This window comes from Anguilla anguilla, chromosome 4 (assembly GCF_013347855.1).
Source record: "Anguilla anguilla isolate fAngAng1 chromosome 4, fAngAng1.pri, whole genome shotgun sequence".
In the NCBI taxonomy this organism is placed as follows: domain Eukaryota; kingdom Metazoa; phylum Chordata; class Actinopteri; order Anguilliformes; family Anguillidae; genus Anguilla; species Anguilla anguilla.
Genome location: NC_049204.1, coordinates 46,755,514 through 46,775,604, shown reverse-complemented (window position 1 = coordinate 46,775,604; position 20,091 = coordinate 46,755,514). Strand labels below are relative to the sequence as shown.

At 40.2% G+C, this 20,091-nt stretch overlaps 1 protein-coding gene across 1 annotated transcript; it reads right to left on the bottom strand.

Annotated features, from left to right (window-relative positions):
* Nucleotides 1-527: 527 nt before the first annotated feature.
* shha (sonic hedgehog signaling molecule a) lies at nt 528-10,203 on the bottom strand. The gene is made up of 3 exons (XM_035413069.1): nt 9,555-10,203; nt 4,977-5,238; nt 528-2,223 (listed from the first exon to the last, which is right to left on the bottom strand). Exons 1-3 carry the CDS (start codon nt 9,861-9,863, stop codon nt 1,529-1,531), a joined length of 1,266 nt encoding a protein of 421 aa, XP_035268960.1. The 5' UTR covers nt 9,864-10,203; the 3' UTR covers nt 528-1,528.
* Nucleotides 10,204-20,091: the final 9,888 nt, after the last annotated feature.

The following is a 20,091-nucleotide window of genomic DNA, read 5'->3' as shown; positions in this document are numbered from 1 at the left end:
GAATCCTACAGTTCCAGACTCAAGTCTTTTATGAATAAGCTTCACGTCTTACGTGGGCTCACGTGTAAATGACTACTTTCTCTTCTCCTTGTCTGAGGCATAAGCCAATTTCTCCGCAGGGATATACTGACTTCTTGATTTCTGACCTTGTGCTTCACCAGTTTACAAACAACTTCAATGCAATGCACTTCTAAAACTATTATGCATACATTGATAAGTCAAAACACTCCAAAGGGATACTTTTTAAAGCATGAGGGCTGAGTAGGTTTACATAAACCTTTCAAAATACTGACATCAATGTAGTTCCAAAAAGCAAAAAAAAACAAAAAATAAATAAAAGCTTTTTAGGAACTGATTAAATTACCATTGGTGTCCTGTTTACTTGCAAATAAGCAATTACTGGTGTTAGTATTTGTAGACACAAATATTATTATTTGACCCTTATCTACTGGGTAAAGCTGCAGGAGATAATACCATTCATTTTTATTCTTGGTGTATTTATGGAAAGCAAAAACATGTAACAGATGAAAGTTTGAATATTTTCTTTATCTCATTTCGTAGTAAACATATAAATAATAAACTCTAAACATTTCTTTATGACATCTCGCCCTGTTATGAAAGTTAACTGGTACGGTTACCTTATGTATCATATAGCTACTATCCAAACTGTGCATCTGCCGCATTTTATTTCTATAAAACTATTTTCCTATTACAAAATATGAAAAAAAAATACATTTTAGTAAATTTACAGCAGTTACTTATTAATTTATTAATGAAACATCTTGTTCTGTACTACTATATCATATTACGAAACTGTCAGAATGTGCATTTAATTTTTTTTTCCAAATAAAAACAGAAAACGAAAGAGAAAATAAAAGAAACAAAAAAAGTAGTGTGGACACGAGGCAGAATATGGAATCTTCCCCGCTTTAGCAAATTAGCCATAACCAAACAGTTCACAAAAGAATAAAAATCTTAACAAACACAAAACAATACAAGATTTCCAAGACTTTTTGTAACTATTTAAATTAAAATATATTCTCGTATCTTACACTATTTCAAATAACGAAATGTGATTCCGTAAGTAACGATCTGTCAAAATCTAATTTACAATTCTGTGTATAAAAATATAATTTATGGACCCCCAAGAAGTATGTTTATCCCCCAAAATATAACAGTCAGATGCACATATGCACAGAACATTACAAACTGTCAAGAGGTTTTCTCTTTTTACATTTCTCTTTTTTTTCTTTGCGGTTAACTCGTGATATAATACAAAAATAGATTCTGCACAATTGACTGGTCACACAGTATTAGAATCCATTCGCGTGGTACCAGCGAGAGTTCACATGAGAATAAATTATTCAAAGAAAAGTTTTAAGGCTCTTGCAGGTCCATTTATTCTTTGAAAAGGACACATGTAAATGTCAATGAAATAAATATCCCATCTCCTCCGGGGCCTCTGTCTTTATCTCTACTTTCATTTATTATCCTACATAAGTCTTATTTCGCATTGCTGTTAGACGTTTCAACTTGAGTTTATTGACATCCCCAGTGGATGAAGAGAGTGGCTGTCCAGAACCCATGTTCCTATTTGATATAAAATCTTGGAGTACCAATGGACACCGTTTTCCTGAAAGGTGCTGTTCGACACTGAATAAGCTTTAGGAAATAATAATGACGTCAGTCCGTAGCTTAGCCTGACAGGTGCGAAGGCCCAGTGCGCCAACTTGTGGTCTTCTATTACTGCGTAGCAGGATGCGAGTATCTGATCAACCACAATGGTTCCTTGAGCGGTGACTGGAGCAAATGAGCCGTAGTGTTCTTCCATATAAATCCTTTCCACTGTGACAGACTTCAGTTGGTTGTGTGTATCATCTACCACGAATATCTTCTGTCCAGGCTTGACGTTGCTGGCAAATATTGCGGTCATAGTATCGAAGTTATCCGTTGCGTTATTCTCAACAAAGAGAAGATGCGCAGCGGTAAGGATGATCTTCTTGAGCGGTTCTTTCGTTTCAATGACATAAAACACTCTTCGTGATTCTAAGTCTTGGTCCACGAACATAACGAAGTCACTATATGTGAGCTTTCCTTCACCGTCCGCGGCCAGCACCTTGTCACCAGCTTTAAGATCTTTGACCAGTTTCCTACTTCCATCTTTGAGGGTAACTGAAGCCGACCCTGGGAAGCAGCCTCCAGATTTAGCAGCAACAGAGTTTTCTGTTAAAACAAAAAAAAATTATAAAAATTGTGCAATTTAAAATCAGCAATTTAAAATAAATTAAAAATCATGCATACTCTTTGTGTTCAGTTTTGCTTATTTTTAAAAAAATGTAGAGAGAAACTAAACGTCTTCCCACGAGCCACGATAAACTTAACAAGAAGTTCAAAGTCCACTTTTCGACCACTTGTTCGAGTCTCTGAATAAAGCCAAACAACATTAGGTAAAAGTTGTTTTCTAGTTATAGAGATTTCAAACTGTAATTTTAAATACGCTGTCAATTTATAATAATAGATAATAAAGCTTATACACATGCAGGCTATTTGTTAATCTACAATAATTTAATGATTATCTGTATAAAATCGTGGAAAGTATGAAAAAAGCAATTCTCCCCTAACAAAAATCAGGCTTCTGAATAGCGTGAGATGTGAACACCGCTGCTGGAAGGCCTCAGCCCGGTTCCTCTAATTAAAAACCAATAAAGAGCAGACATTGTCATTCTAATTCAGCTTGTAGATGGCCATACTCCTGGAAAAGGACACTTACGCTTTTCCCAGCTTCTCTCCTATATTTGCTCAGGTGCAGAAACCCCTATGTGCCAATTCACACACATACTCTCAAAAACCAGGGCATTGCAAACACTATTTGCGCAGCGGAGCCACTTTTCCAAGGCACTCAAGATGTGTATTTGAATTTTAAATGAAGGCAGAGCTCTAAATGTTCGAAGTCGCCCAACACCAATGCCCCCTTTTTTTTCTTCTTTTTTTTTTTTTTTTACCACCGCTGCCTTCTCTGTTGTCTATCCTGATGACAATAATTCAGGCCTTGGGAGAAGTCTTCTTTGCATTCCAATCTCTAGGATCACACTTTCAGCAAACAGAGATCGAGAGAATGGAATCTTCCTGCTCGGAATTTTAGCATTTAATCTTCTCATAAGATTCTGCGGCATGAATTAAGGTTGTGACAACTGAAAACCAGCTTTAGCCGACCGAATCCAACATTGCGCGGTCCAAATCCATGCGGTACAGTCACACGACCCTGAATGACACAGACTAAATATGATCTCAAAAAGTGTGTTTTGAATTTTAACTAGCAGATTTGCCACTCTTGTTTAATACAATACGCGTGTTGAAGGATTATATTCAGTTGGTGTGTTGAAAATGCAAACAGTAGGATAGGGAATAAATGGTAAGGATGAAGCCATCGGAAATACACAACCTTTTGATTGTGTTTTTATTACTGAGCTGATGTTTTTTCTGCATCACCAAATAATTTACATCTTAATTTGTGCTTTTTGAGTTGTCAGCGTTAAACTAGAGGACCGAATGGAGGTGTCTGCCTGAAGACAATACTTGCAGTTTCATAATTTGTGTTCCAATGTTTCTGACGGCGTAATTTATCCTACATTCGAGGAATGCGAGGACTGATATAAAGTCGCATACTGAAAATGTATCTAGTGTTTTGCATTTCTTGAAAAACCTACAATACATTTATCGACGGTTAAAAAAAAAAATTAAAAAAAAAAAGATTTAATATGCAATACTGTGATGTAATTTACTTGTTTGTCGATTTGGGGTCGTTAATATTTGGAAGAATAGTTGTTTTCGGAGAGATTTAACTGACAGCAGGCCAAATTTATACTCCACTTGACAATTTCTTTAAAGCGCGTTCCCCTTTAAAAGCAATGCCAGTGGTTCCGTTGCTGCGACAGTGTGGGGCGATATAAGATCATAAAATATTCTGTGTATGGCAAACATCCACAACGTGTCCAAGTTGTAACAATTTATATGCTTGTCACAAATGCGTAGCGCAGACTATATATTGAAAACTATAAAAGAAATAATGAATTCGCCGGTAGCCTAACAAATTAACAGACATTTCTTGAATAACAAAACTGGTATTTCTTACTTTCTTCTTTCCTAATACATATGAGCTACGTGGACTACGTGGCCTACATGCGTAGGCCTGTGGGTATTGAGTAAAATATGAAAATATGTAGCCCATCGCAGGCAAAAACAGTTAAACCACATAAAAATTAATTTATAAAACGGCTTCAACACGAATTTCAAACAGTATTCAGGTAGTACACATGTGTACAGTATAGCATACTGAGCTGTTTCGCGTCGAACTGTTCATTGGGGGCATTAAAATGAGACTAACTTATTACTTGAAAGGGACTGTGAAATTGTACGTGAAATACGCTTTGTTATAGGCTTTTCATATGTCTTACTCTTCATACGAATATGACTGGGTTCAGCATATCTGAAAATAAAATGTTCACCTTTGATCGCTATTGCCTCTTTTAAACAAGTTTTCTATTAATACACAGGAGTAATATTTTGAGTTAATAAATTATTTCATTCGGGGATTCAGAGTTGCAACATGGACGGTCCGTAGCAGCAAAATGTGCCTCTTAGTCTATTCAACCAAGACCACTTATTACCATTTTCTAAAATACATTATTCATAGCTTAATAGATATCAGAAAGAAATCACGAGATGTTGTGGGTTCAACAATTATGTAAAGTGGGTTACCGCTCTGAATGAACCATTTCGTATTATTGGTTTTGAAATAACTACAACCGTTGTGTATTTTGGAGTATTGATTGGTAATCAATTCACGTTTCCTGATGGGGAAATGCATAATTGTGATGACAAAATGTGTTATTGTTTTAAACATTGTCGTAAAACAGGGTGTACAGTGTCACATGAGTGGTCATTTGTGCGTTATCGTAACCGTTTGTTAACCTCACCTGCTTTGACAGAACAATGAATATGAGCTTTAGATTCATAATAGACCCAATCGAATCCAGCCTCCACCGCAAGCCTCGACAGCGTGCCATATTTGCTTTTGTCTCTGTCTGAGGTAGTGATGTCCACGGCCCTTCCCTCGTAGTGTAAAGACTCTTCGAAATGGTGTCCATCCTCGTCCCAGCCTTCTGTCACCCGCAGTTTAACTCCTGGCCACTGGTTCATGACTGAAATTGCCAATGAATTCAGCTTGTCCTTACATCTCTGAAAAAAAGAGAATTTAATTAGACCCATCCACGAGATTAATATTAGCGTTTATACCATTTGCACTCATTCTTAATCTTAATGAAGTGGCCAGTGTTCTGGTTCAGCTCATATCGACAATTTCGCCTACTTCTTCAATTGCGTTTTACGGCTGACTGGACGAAGAAGAGGAACTGCAAACATATTGCCGCACAGAGTATTTAAAATTAATGTATATAATTACATTAGCCATATATATATATATATATATATAAACAGACCTGCATTCTGCACCATCAACAATCAACAGAATTCTACTTTGATTTAAAAGCAAAACAGTGAATAACATGCCCAGTGGGGAAAAGTGTGTATTGTCTTGTCAAATCAAAGCTCTCAAGTGTAAGAGCAATCCATCAATATATGACTAACCATATCTGTCAAGTTAGAAACCAACACTTTTAACCCAGGGGATTTAAGGAACGTCACGTGGCAGTGAGACGTTTTTTCCCAAATGGATTTCTTGGCCCTTAGAAGCTTTAGTTTTACAAATCACTCAGTAAAGTGCTTAACGTTTTAGATATTTGCAATGAACCCACTGGGCCTCAAGATTCCGTTCGGAATTAGCCATAGTTAAGAAAAAGGCTGAAAATCGAATTCCATTTTAAGTTCAAATCTATTTTTCCTCGTTGTTGACTACCTCGCCATATAACATTTCTGCGCAATGGTGCATCTCTTCTTATGGACTTGGCATAACAATTAGCACACCCTGTGTGAAGATCAAGCCAAGTATTAAAAACAACATACCCAGGATAGAGAAGCCGGCAATTAAAAATTGATAAGACATTTTCAGCTGCTTGACTGACCTAAAACGTATAGATCTGAGGCTTGAAAATGTGCGAGCCGTTATCGTTCGTAAAACACAAAAGGAAAAACAAATGGAAACCCATTTAGCGTCGCGAAATGTGCGATTCAATAAATATAACTCTGAAGCACATAGGCAACACAATTGAAATCAAAGACGTGCATGTTAATGATATTGGGATTTAACGGGTTTATGTTCTGGTGAGATAATTTATTGAGGTCTGAATGTAAGGAAACCAGGTTTAACAACTACCAACTATAAAATCTGAGGCCAATAATTAGGGTATTGCAGTCTCTAACCTTTCCCGAGACCCTTAGCTGAGATGCTTGGCCTTCTCCAAGACAACTCTGCCTAACACTTTACCGATATGTCAAATAGAACATCACAAAGACCCTTTCACTGCTCCCAGAAGGAGAAGGAAACTTTCTTTATTCTTGCAGTACAAGTTTGAGGGACGTGACGGGATTGCTTAACGCGCCTCGTTTCACGGGCACCCCCAACCATTAAATAATTATTCCCATGGGCTCAGCCGCTGAAAAAACAGATAAACGCCACTTTTTTCATTTGAATTTGTGTTCCTGCGTTCTCCACAAAACATATTTTCATTTAAAGACTAAATAATATAAAAATTGCGTTTTTCACGGAACCTGAGGCATGTGTGCACAAACTAGACCTGCTAAAACACCACGAAACATTGATATCAAAAGCATACACCGATTATACTAAGCACTTGTAGCACGCGGAAGGGAAAGGGGCCATGCCAAAACTTCTTCCCTCACATTCTGAGTGGGATTGCCAGAGTCAAAAGCCGTGAAGCCCAAACTATTTATTAATTCATTGGGTCGTGTGCCGCAAATCAAGCCAAATTCTGTTCAGTCACCGTGAAGCCCAGCAGGACTCCCTCCGCTAGCGCTTTGTGTTCAGACAAAGTTGTTCAACAAGCCCTTGCTGCCAGCTCTTAATCTCTTCACAAATGAATTGGTTAAAGGAAACACTTATCAGGTACCTGTCAGTGTAAACAACCCGCCGGCCCTTCTAAAATCCGCATCATTTGCCATATTTTCAGGAAACATTTCGTGTTTTAATTTTTTACTTCGGTATTTTTCGTTTGGGGTGAACCCTAAGCCTAGAGTTGCGCACGAAAACATGCATTTAATGCGATCCTGCTAGTTTCATAGTGTACAAGGTGTCTTTGTAGTTGAAAGGTTGCCTGTTCAACGCGATCCCCCGAGTCCACGGTGCACACCCTACGGGTCTTCCGCTTTACAGCCGTAACCACTTTAACTGGTATATGATTTACATTTGTGGAAACCACACCAAACCTAGGTTTCATCTTTTGAAAAGGTCCCACAGGGTATCAGTTTGTACAAAAATATAGGCTACCTTTCTATTCCGCAAAACATCTTTTTATCGGCTAACTTTTTTGAATGCACCTGCATGCGTTCAGAGACCGCAAGAGCTCTGATTTGACAACCGAGGCTACACTGCATATCCTACGCGAATGAAGTGGTAAAAGCAGGACATGTGCGTTATAGCCTATCACAGGTTTTCGTAATTATGACTTTATGCATCACCTTTCTGTTCGGACGTCTTCATCAATCACAATGTGCTGTCAATTGCTTTTGGTGCCAAGTAGCATAGGTTAATGGCAATATGCCAGAACAGATGAACATTGACTAATACACATATTAGTTCCCACAGAAAGGTTGAACATTAAATTATCTGAATTTGCTTGCGTTTCTTATATTCAAGAGAAATTGACAAAAGGGTCATAAGTTCAAATGCTCCCAGCTAATGCTGCTGAGTGGCAAGCCGAGTAGAAGCAGCATATTCCCAGGGAAGTGCTTGTCTTGTACTATAGCCTTTCTTAAAAGCAATGCAAGGGAAATGTGTCTTCGGATGAAAATAAATGTAATGCCGCTAAGCTTTCTACAACACTGAACATCTTATCGTGGAAATTGTCTGTACCCATTTTACGAACGGAGTTTAAAGGTTAGAATAATGGCTATAAAAAGAAGCTTGCTGGAGCCGGCGCTTTCTGGTTGCCATTGGTTATATAAAATACAAACTGAAATCCTAGCCGTTCCGATCGATAAAAGAGGAGTAAGTGGAGCTGAAAATGCAAGATGTGTCTGACTTGGTGCAGATCACTGTCCTGCGGCTTTCAGTTGCAACGACAGAGGGCTAAATGACTTAGCTGACTCTCAACGCTGGAATGGAGGACAATCACTCCTGCTTTAGCCCGTATATTAAATGAAATATTATGAAGGCATTGGTGATGAGCGTGTGTTACACAATTATGTCTGGACTGCACGCTCTCTTATAAGATAAATATTTAATTGGAGCCCATGCCTCAGTTTGTTTCAGGGAAGTCGGTGCGCGCCTCATCACTCTACTCAGGACCTGTGATTTTTACGGGTGCCTGTATTAAATTAAATTCCTAATGAACATTCATTTGAAAAAGTAATCAGACGAACCAACACTTTAGCAGTAATTGCTTCTTGGTCAAACAAAGAACCCAAATCGATAGTCTTTTAAAATCAGTAAAGATGCGAAACGATATCTGGAATGATCATTTCTGACCCACATTTAATGTGAACTCAGCAATGCAACCGGGTCATGTAGATGAAGTCTGTTCCAGCACATATATCATAGAATCGTTTCCCAAGGAGCAAACCAAATTCACCGTATTTGATGTAGGCTAGAATGCCTATTATGCAACTCCCCTAAATCGTCTTGCAAACGCAGAACACCGAAAGAAAAAAGTTCCCGTTTAATATGGTTCCAATTGGTAGTTCAGCGCTGATATTAAGCAGCAATAATGTATAGAACAGCCTTAAAGAAATGTCAATATTTTTATGCACTGGTGAACACAACTAAGAAACAAATGCATTACAATTTGCGCACAATGCTTAACCCAAGCCAAAGACGTATGCACGAGACTGGTAGTTCAATTTCTGGTTATATTTAGCTGTCATATGATTGACATATATTTTGATTGAAGCATAAGTGTCTTCTAAATTTAGATAGCGTCTCTTAAATATATATGACAGGAGTATGTATAATTGATCGTACACACACACACATACAAATGCATGTGATGTGCATGTAACATAACCTAACAGAGATACATACAGACTTGAAGATACATATGGAATGCAGCCTATAGAACACGAAGATTTCAGGTCACCTGCCATTATAATAATAAATGCGTCCCGCCTTCCTGAATTTTCTTGGAGGCATTTATTCCCCGTTTGATAAGTGTTGCCTTGGGGATTTAAACCTAATACACACACCAAGAAGGAATTAAACGACACCCCAGGCATATTGAAGTTTGAAAAGCTAATACTTTTAAAATAGTTTTTTCAGCTGAATATTATTACCCATAATTTTGACGCACAATTCGTTTCCGAAACGGCAGTTTTCATTTGTAGCCTATTTGCAGTACCGATGACTAAAGGGGTTTGCACTCTACCTGTGTCATAAGCCTGTCCGCGCCAGTGTTCTCTTCATCCTTAAAGATAATGTCAGGATTGTAATTAGGAGTCAGTTCCTTAAATCTCTCAGAGTTCCTAGTGATCTTGCCTTCATATCTGCCGCTGGCCCCAAGGGTCTTCTCGGCAACGTTGGGAATGAACTGCTTGTAAGCTAAAGGTGTCAGTTTCTTCGGGTGTCTTCTCCTTCCGTAGCCTCTGCCTGGTCCACAAGCCAACCCAGAGGACACGAAGGACAAGCAGACGAAGCCTACCAGCACAATTCTTGTTAACAGCAGCATTTCGTCCATCGAATCTAATTACTTCAAAGCTTTATGTATATATCGCTGGTAGTCTCTGGATCTCGCTCGTCTCTCTCGCTCGCTAGCTCTCGCTTCCCCGCTTCCAATGCCCTTGCCTCTCTTCTGGTTCTTTTACTATCCACCGATCCCTACCGTGGCAGGTGCGGAAATGACAGCTTCTGGTCGTTGATAACGGAACACATCGGAGTCTGGTCGTTGCAGCGTGAAAAAAGACAAAAAGGTTCTGAATCAAATGCTAGGCAGGCTACAGACGCTTGTGCGAAGAGTCTGCCTTTACTGCTATGTATTATAGCTGCGATCTATGGCAGGGGAGGGACCTGATTGGCTCGACTAGACAAACCCTTCTGATGTTGTCCCACAAAAGACAAAAAATCTTTTAAAGATTTTTTTCCACCTGAAGGGTGGGTTTGAGGGAAGGGGGGTGCTCTATGGGAAAACATCAATTACAAGTTTTTTTTTTCTTCTTAAAGGTTTCCTTAGCGTACATTTGTTCGTCCGGAAATAGGTGTACCTTAACTGGTGTGAAACGGGTAATATCGCACATCTTTCCCTGACCTTAATGTCTGTATAATGAAGTGAAATGCGAAATACGCCACGAAGATAGTGTAAAAGTAACGGTAAGAACTTCAGACACAATCTGACACTTATAGTCTACAAAAGATAAACTATATGTAATTGTGCCATGTTTGAGCGTGTGCGTGCTCACGGAGGAGACTATTCTTCTGCATTAGCGTGCGTGGGGATATGGCATGAATTTACGGAATTTCATATTTCCTAATAAAATTCTATTGAATAGGCTACATTATTCTTTCAACTACGTGTTTTAAACTAAAAGTATATAAATCTTTGTAGGGCGCGTTTATAGCAGGGTGAAATATAACCCAATATATTTATACATAGGCTATGTTTGAGTCTAATCAAAAAGAAGTTATCCGAGGCAACACTGCCTTTATATTCATTAATTATAGTCAAGCAATAATTGCTCATGCAATTAAATTAGAAGAGATTGCAGATAAAATGGGTTTGCATTTTAAGACTTGGTAGATGACAAAAAGCAAGACAGCCATAAAAATCTCTCTAACAAAATAACATGTCTACTGGACAGGATACAACAGCTGCTGACTAATGAGGAGTCGTGCTTTTCATTTCAAACTGTTCTTTGTACTTTATATCGCCAGTTATTCCAAAATAACCTACTTGAGAAGTTGCTGGTAATAATCAAAAACAGTGGCTAAGTAGGCTATGCTCGTCAGCAAGTTTAAACAGTTTAACATATTGCACGACTGATAAATATGGCAAAATCTATATAAAGCAAACGTATTTGAAAATCCTCTCGTAATATTTAAGAAACATTTCACAAATGAATGTATGAATTTGGCCCAAATGTTGTCTTCTCAAAGGGCAACACTTTTAACGCATCGTCTTCACATAAATATAGACAATTAACAGGTGAAAAAGTAACGTATTTTATTCGAATAGGATCGAACTAAACATAACAATGTAGCATTGGACGGTGCTAAAACTAATTTCATACAACGCTATTGAGAACTTGTCTACCCATTTTCAAAAAGGGCCGCTTATGTGTTGCCATGGAGCTACGAAGAAATGTTAACAAATGCGTTCATTTGCTTAGAATTATCCACTATTTCAGCATCCAATGAGAGCTGTGCAGAGGTGTGATCGTGTGAAATTTGATATATTAGGGGATTTGGAGCTTTAGCCAAATTCTAGACTGCAAAATGACACTGAATACGTCATGCATATCCATACTCCTTCTCTTCTCATTGTGCAAGGTTAGTCCAATAAACGTGAATACATAACACACCCAGCGTGGAGATTTCGTAGCAACAATGAATCGAGGAAATTAATACATAAAACATGGATAAGGAGTAGCTGAGAAGGTTATGTAGATATTCCCATGCGTCTGTTACAGTCAAACTCGTGCACTGTGAGACTCATTCATGATCAGAAATGCTTTACAACTTTAACTCGCTTTGGCTCCAGTTTGGGATTACTGAAATACAGCAGCCCTATAAATGGAAATGTTCCATAAAATCCAGATTACTTACTATTTAATACATATGCACGTGCCTTAATGTTTTCATAATGTGAAATCCTGGTTCATCTACTTTTTCAAACCCAAGGAATGCATTGCATACAGTATGCACCCTTTATATGCATACATGTTAATGCATGTTGCTTTTAGAAATATGGTGCAGCCAGCAAAGACCAGCAAACAGATTTCCCCTGTATTAGGCTACCTCAGGAGCATGCTGAGGCCAGATCATGAGCATGAACTCAAATGTAATTAAAAAAATAAAATTGCATATATATATATATATATATATATATATTTGCTGCATGCATGCATTTAAGAGACATATAATAATAATAACATATATGCACAAGAAAATTACAAATAATTTGTGTAAGGCAGATCAGACCATCCATACAATGGGCGCCCTAACGGCCAGCTCAGGGATGAACATGTCTAAAATAGTACTTATCCAGGGCCCCTGCTCCTGGGCTGCTGAAATTGGAATTGGCTTGCCCAGTGTACACAAGACGACTGCCTGGATCACAGCTTTCTGTTTGGGGGAAAGATCAGACGCTAAGCTTGGCCTCCAAAGTCCACTTCATCCTCAGATTTAGTCATGGTAACCACTGTATTCCCTACCCCATAGCAGCAGGCGTGGTATGTACACAATTGTCTTACTTTCTCTTGTTTTCATACATATGCAGACTATTTTCAAACACGGTGCTTGTTTTTCTTCTGAGAGGTAATGACACTCAGGTTCTGTCTGGTAAATGTTCTTCCCCAACACTGACAGGTTTTTGTGGTCTTCAGGCTATAAACACCTTTTTAAAGTATCATATTTGTTTGGCTCAATTTTTTAAATGCAATCTTGAAAACCTACGTGTAATGTGATAACATTGTATTGAGTTAAATGAGAACATTTTAATGTCTGTAACAGAGGTTGTAAAGTAGTAATAATAATAATAATAATAATAATAATAATAATAATAATAATAATGGGGCTGCACGGTGGTGCAGTGGGTAGCACTGTCGCCTCACGGCTAGAAGGTCGTGGGTTCAATTCTCCTCGTGTCCATGTGGGTTTCCTCCGGGTATTCCGGTTTCCTCCCACAGTCCAAAGACATGCAGGTAGACCCTGCTCAGGATAAGCGGGTATAGATAATGGATAATAATAATACCTAGCATTTATATAGCACTTTTCTCACACTCAAGGCACTTTACAGTGATAACTCGCCTCAACCACCACCAGAACGCTCGCTGCACCTCAGCTGAGGCGGAGAGGGGCAGAACCTTAGCCGTGTAAAGTGGGGGATGATTAGGTGGCAGGTTGAAAGAGCCAGGTTGTAAAATTTAGCCTGGACTCCAGGTAACCCCCTACTCTTATAGAAGTCATGAGATCTTTAATGATCACAATGAGTCAGCACAGGGTCCCCATCACTGCACTAGGGCATCAAGGTTTATTTGAGGGAAGATCACTCCCTGCTGGCCCACCAACTCCACTTCCAACAGCAACTTAAATTTTCAGGTCACCCATCCAAGTACTAGCCAAGCCCATACCTGTGTAGCTTCAGCAGGCACAGGGTACATGGCGAATGGCTACTGACACATAGGCAAGTTCCATAAAGAATATCATAGAGAAGCTATACTCTGCTAAATGGTCAACTGTCTTGTATTACTATTACTACAAACTGGCAACCACTGTAAAGTCGGCTCAGAAATGTATCTTCACAGGACACCGTCTGGAGATAATATATCTCTGCTTTCCGTTGCAAGCTAAATCAAAATAAAATATTTATTTTGTCACAGAACCTTGGCGGGATTTCCTTTATCTTTTTATGAACACTTGGCTGCTACTAAATGATTTGCAAGCGATAACAATGTGTTTGACCACATACAATAATCTCAAAAGTAAGAAGGTGTTCCGTTTGGCTACTACTCTCATCCTGTTTGTGCTCAAAAAGATCACTCTCAAAGCCAGACTCCTCAGGGCTGAATGTACAGCAGTCACAGCAAGCAGGACGTATTTCTGAAATGCTCAGAATCAGACAGTCTGTCTGATTTTCTATCTGAAAATAATCGCATGATGTTGAACATGTGTACATGTCCATCTCACAACAGAGTGGGTTTTACATTTGACAGAAGGTTCAAGTCTGAATACCACATCTGTACATATGAAATGATTTAAATAAAGGATGCATGTGATTTATAGGATAAATACAATTTTAAAAAATCCTTTTATATACTCTTTTTCTCTCAGCAGAGTGTAAATTCTGAATCAACATAATTTCTCTGCCACTTGCTGCGTCTGTGGTGCAGTCTTAAATCAGAGTGGAAGCAGCACAGTCATCCACTCCAACATTGTGGACACAGAATGATGACATCACAGGGCAAACCGCCAGTGAATCGATTGGTCCAGACAATCCAGAAGATCTGAACCAATTCATTTTCTGAGACTGCCAACAAAAACGTAATACAAGAAAATACAGATTTGTTACAGGCACAGTGTATGCCAAGTCACGAATATGAGGAATGAGAGGGTTATAAGACATTGATTATGCTTACATCATGGTATGGGTGGACGAGCCCTTTAGAGGTATTAAAACCTCTAAACTGTTGCGCAAGGACAGTTAGAATTGCATTGCTTGTTTATTATACTTTGGCTCCAATCCCTCTTTAACAGAGTCTAATCCATGCACTACTGCTCAATAGCACCTCCTCTGACGAATAAATGTAGCTTTGGCTGACTGCATGCACTGTGGAGCACTCATTTGCTAGTGTAAGCTCTCCTGATAGACAATGCTGCAGTGACAGAACTGGTGTACAGGAGTATTCCAAAACCGGGGGTGAAAATGTAAAAAGTCAACCCACAACCAATATGGGGACCAATTATATGTGTGTGTATATATATATATATATATATATTATGGGTCTAAACCTATAACCCACAGTCAATTTGACTCTGGGCATACATGGTGAGCCAGTCACACACTGCCTCATAAGCCTCCCAGCTACAGTTAGCACTTGCATGATGCAGGCTCAGGCTGGGCTTATAGACGGCCCACTCTGCCCCACGCTAGTAGCTCATCCGGATGTGTCACAAGGAAGCCAGACTCAGTATATGTTCTGTAACATGTATAAAACATGCACAGAGTCCACTATGGCCAGTATGAGCAGCATGCTTGCTCTTCATTTCCATGTTTACTTCCCTCAGTTCTCCATTCTGATATGTACATGGATCGGCTCTAGTAAATGCTTGCTTTTTCCCAGCTTGGCCAGGACCAGCAATGCTTAGGAGACTGCACTAAGCCGGCCAGACTGGTTACAGCTCAGCAGTGGGAAAGGGGTATTAACCAGCTTATCAGTGGTGCTTCCTCAGAAGGCTTGCAAACTCGCAGCCCAGCTATTCACACTTCCATTTCTTTGTCTTAAATGGTGTGGCTGTTTTGAATACCCCCGGCAGTCTACAGGTGTAGCTACCTCCAGGTCTGCCAGCTGCCTGGGCAGTGGAATTTGGGTTACCTACTTCACGCTCACCTTCTCCCATGTTGCATCCTTCCTCAAGAAGCAGTATTTTTGAATTAAGCCTTACATAATGTTTTGTTTTCTGCACAATACTCAACTTAAATTCAGTGCCTTATCAAGGGCCCAAACCTTGCAAAGTTCAAAATGAAATTCAGTCAACTTCAGCAGAGGGGATCTTCGTTGGTTCTGGGAGGAAAGCTTTGTTTAATGTTTAAATGGCATGGCAGCCTAAATAGCCATCAGAATTCAGTGAAACTGCGTGGTCACATCAGAAACCAAAGCCACGCTTGCCGGTTAAATAAAACTAAGATCAGGAAGCACATGCAAATAGCTCTATAACAAAAATGCCATTATAACGTTTTATCAGCCCTAAAGGAGCAAACAAAATCGGAATCACATTTTTTTTTTTTACTGTATAAAGTCAAGTTAATTTGATGGTTTTGCTGAAAACATGGTTGAACAGTTAATTAAAACGAGGCTGAAAGTCTTAATTTGATGGCTGCGCCGCTCTGAATTGAGCAAATGAACTGGCCAGAGAAAGGAGGACTGCGCCCGCGTGCATAGGGAAAGCCATGAAACAGTCAGCGTGATGTACACACCACATCACACTGGCCGCTATTTCAGCTTCAGTCTGCTGTGCGCAAGTCAGACTGCCAAAGCTTAAAGCCGCGTGATTGGTGGGAGAGTCCACCAACATTCATTTACGACCGATGCCTCTTCTACCCTCATTAACCCTGATTTTCTTACAGATCCAGATCTTTTTAAAAAGCAACAAGCATTTGGAGTATTAATGGCATGCAGAACAGAAAATTAATTAATTAGGTACAGTTAATTGATATAATTAGTATAAACTGGCTTTACTGGATGCATTAATCAGTCTTGTAATTGGTTGTAAAGTTCAATAAGATGCACACAACCAAAATGAAGCCATGCTATGTATCCTAAAAAAAATCTCCCAGCCACTCAATGCAATGAATACACAGTATTTTATCACAGAGTAAGATCTGTATATCCAATGCACCCCCCCTCCCCCATCCAACTATGCCTATGGCTGGTGACAAGAAAGTGCCTATTAATGTAACTTAACATAACATAACACAAAATAACATAACATAGCATAATATTGAGAACAGGTTATTCAGCCCAAATGCTTACCATTCTTCCATAAAGATAGTTTGGGTTTAACGGCACACAATGGCAAACCATCTGTAGCCTATAGCAGCTTTATTAGGCCATGTGAAGCTAACTGCCATTTTGGATCTAAGGGCTTTGGCTAAATCATTACCCTGAGGCAGACATATTCTGATAGGTAATAGCTGGTGTGTTTCTGCCAGCAGCCAGAGGAACTCTGCATGGACACAGCGCTGCAGAATGACCCGCTCAATCTGAAGCAGAATAACATGGAAGCATTCCCCGGCTTGGCGTTGCTCTGAGAGGACGGCAGAAAGTGTCGTTCGTAGCTCGGCGCTGGTCCCGCGAGGCCGGCAGTCACGGAGGGCAGAACGCAGGCCGCGGCGTGATTCAGCAGCTCTCGGCGCCCCCTACGCACTCCCGCCATGTTTCTCACGCACGGCGGCTCCGCGCGACACCCCTCACCTCAACCCCTCGCCCTTCCGCCGTGTGTCATCGGCGGACCCCCGCGGCGGGGCCGCTTCTGACTGAGTCACTGATATTAACCTGGTGCTCCTGTGCACGTCCTCGCGTGGTCATTAACACTTAAAAGCCTCCCCGTAGCCCGCAGCTGCACACTGCTACGGACATCTGTTGATTCTGAATAGAAAGGCTGCTTGGACTCCACATAAAAGAAGAGACATATTTGTATGACTGCAGTACATTATCTTTTGTGATCACTTGGCACAGTACACAAGGAATTCAAGCAGAGGCACCCATGGCTTGTTACACGAGAAGGTAGCGCTTTGGAAGAATTATGAAATTTGCTCAATTAATTCATTCATTCATTAAGTAATTCAGTTTTTCTGAAATTAATGCTAATGACAAATATTGATCTAGGGATTAAAAAGTGAATACACGGTTGGTTTCAACAATCTTCCTTCATTGTCTTCCAGATTTCCACAACCATACTTCATAATGTGCTGGAGAAGCAGAGCATTTCAGAATGTATTACTATTACATTAACTGTATTTATCCAGAATCTACTGAAGAGATTTGAACTTTACCCCCATTGCAAAGAGTTTTTGTGTGGTTATGCTCCCCGATGTGGATTTGTTTTGCCTGGTATTGAATGATGGCTATTTCAGTGCCAGTTACAGCTAGTACACCTGCAGGATGGAGCATAATTGGCCATACCACTGCCCAGGGAAGGAGGGTTTCAGTTTCTAGCTTTGCCCCCATCTTATTGAACAACTCGATCGATCGGGCACCAACGTTCTGTTTGTGCTGGCTGCTCATAAGGCGTACTAGCTGGTGTGCTGCACACTGAACAGAAGCAATAGCTTTGGTGAACACACAACTGACCACACCACCCTCACAGACTGACAAAAGACCTACAAAACCTACAGATATGATAGGGCATACAAAAATGGCTGCCGTGCATCACCCAGATGAATGCCACACATGTTGGTGGTGTTTGAGGAGAGTTTCCCCTACATCACGGCAAAGCGCTCTGAGTTTGAAACAAGAATAAGAAACCTAGTACATGGCTGGACCTAACACACATGATCCGGCCGACCAATGGTGTAACTTCATCACTCAGTCACTCAGTCAGTAACAGACATTCGCGTTTGTAGGGCTGGCCCCACTGTTGCGGTCCAGCCAAAAAGTGCTGCATGAATGCAAACTATTCTTATTATTATTATTTTTCCAAACTGGAGAAAATAGAAATAGAGGAATGAAAAATTGTGAAAACACAACATTATTTCCTCACCATGTACAAGTGAGTAAAGAGTAACATTTCCTGTTAGGGTTCGGCTCTCTTTTGACGGATTAAGGCCTGGATTAATCACAGGCACGCACCTAGCGCTGATGCTGTTTTTGTTTGTTTGGAAGTGGGGTTTCTTTCTTCTACCTGATTGAAAAGGATCACTGAGGACAAGCTTTATAATTTCAAATAGCAGGTGGGTCTACCTTCTGCTTTTAATCCAGGCCTTACACCTCTGGCAACCTGAGAGGGGATATCTGTGTTTATTAAGGCAAGCATATAATGGTGGCAAGCAGAATATTGAGACTGTACCCAAGATAAAAAAGGGCATGTGTGTTTACCCAAGATTGTCGGTGAGCCAAATTTTTTTATCCTTTGAAATACTGTACACGATACGAAAGCATTTCTGTTACTAAATTATGTCCAATTGCACAACTTTTCTTTGTTTTGCCCAAGGATCTCAGATAGAATTGGAATTTCACAATACAGTACTTTAGGTTTTAGCCCGGTGTGTCACACGGTGTCTGTAAAGACGTTTTATTTGCTCTCTATGGCCGCTCCCATTATTCAAACACTCTCCAACCCTTTTAAAAACCAGGCTAGACAGGCAAGCCCTCTTTGAACCGCGGGGTGAACCGAACCTGTCAGCATGGGAAGGAGGTGGTGCTGGAAAGGGGGGAGGGGGGGCGGGGCATTACCGCAGTTTCCATTGCAACGTTTGTGTGAGCCAGAGGGATGCATCACAGGTTAGTAATCGGGAAGATCGTAAATGTCACATTCCGTCCTGGTTTCACCAATTTCCTGGTCACTACTGAGTGTGTTAAGCAGGTAAGGGGCTGCGGTGTTGTGCAATTCAGATAAATGAGTGGTGAGTGGCTAGGACGGAAGTTTTTCAACAAGGCGTATGCTGGTCCATAACTTGTAACCTTTAAGGACTTTTAGATGCACACCAGGGGATTTTGAAGCCTGGCCTGAGGCTTCCAGAGTTCCTGCCTTATTTCAGAGAACCGATTTCCTGGTCAATTTGAAGGAAAGCTACTTGACTTGGCAACAGACGTGAGATCGTTCTCCTTACAAGACCAGGAAAAGCACACATATTTCATCTGCCAATCACAATGGAGACTGGAAATAGAATATGGAGCAAAGCTGGTGCAGGTGAAGTAACTGGATTGCTTAGCAACAATATCAGTCATTCTCCGGCTGCTGATTACTTCAGCTTTCAGTTAGCTGAAGCCCAGGTTCCTGTTCATCCAATGGCTGCGTATGATGCTTTATTTAAACTCTGTTTATCAGAGAGGGCCTTGCAGTGTGTTTATAAGCTTTATTTGGGGCTTTTTTCCCCTTGGCTTCAATCTGGATTTGGCCAAACTGCCAATTTCAGCACACTTGTTCCCATGTTGGGGGCATTCTGAAGGACCATCTAGATCAAGACATTGTGTAATTAAAGCCGCAAGCGGCATTGGGAGGGGTCCAAGCATTGGCACTATTGCGCCCCCTATAGAACGATTTTAAAATGGTTTTGATATTCAACATATATAACATATCTGCTGAATATCATGATGATTGTATAAAGTATAGATGATTTATGGCCAATTTTGTGCTAAGAGCTTCGTCAAAGTAAGAAGTTCGTCGGTTGACAGCGGCCATACCGATATCTGATTGGGCCCATTTATATTGCGTTTATGTAGGTTGTTCCCCTGAGGCTCTGTATCCGATTTGGTGCTGATTGGGCCAAAATTGAAAAAGCCCTGTAGAAAAACCTGTTTTTCAAACTAGAC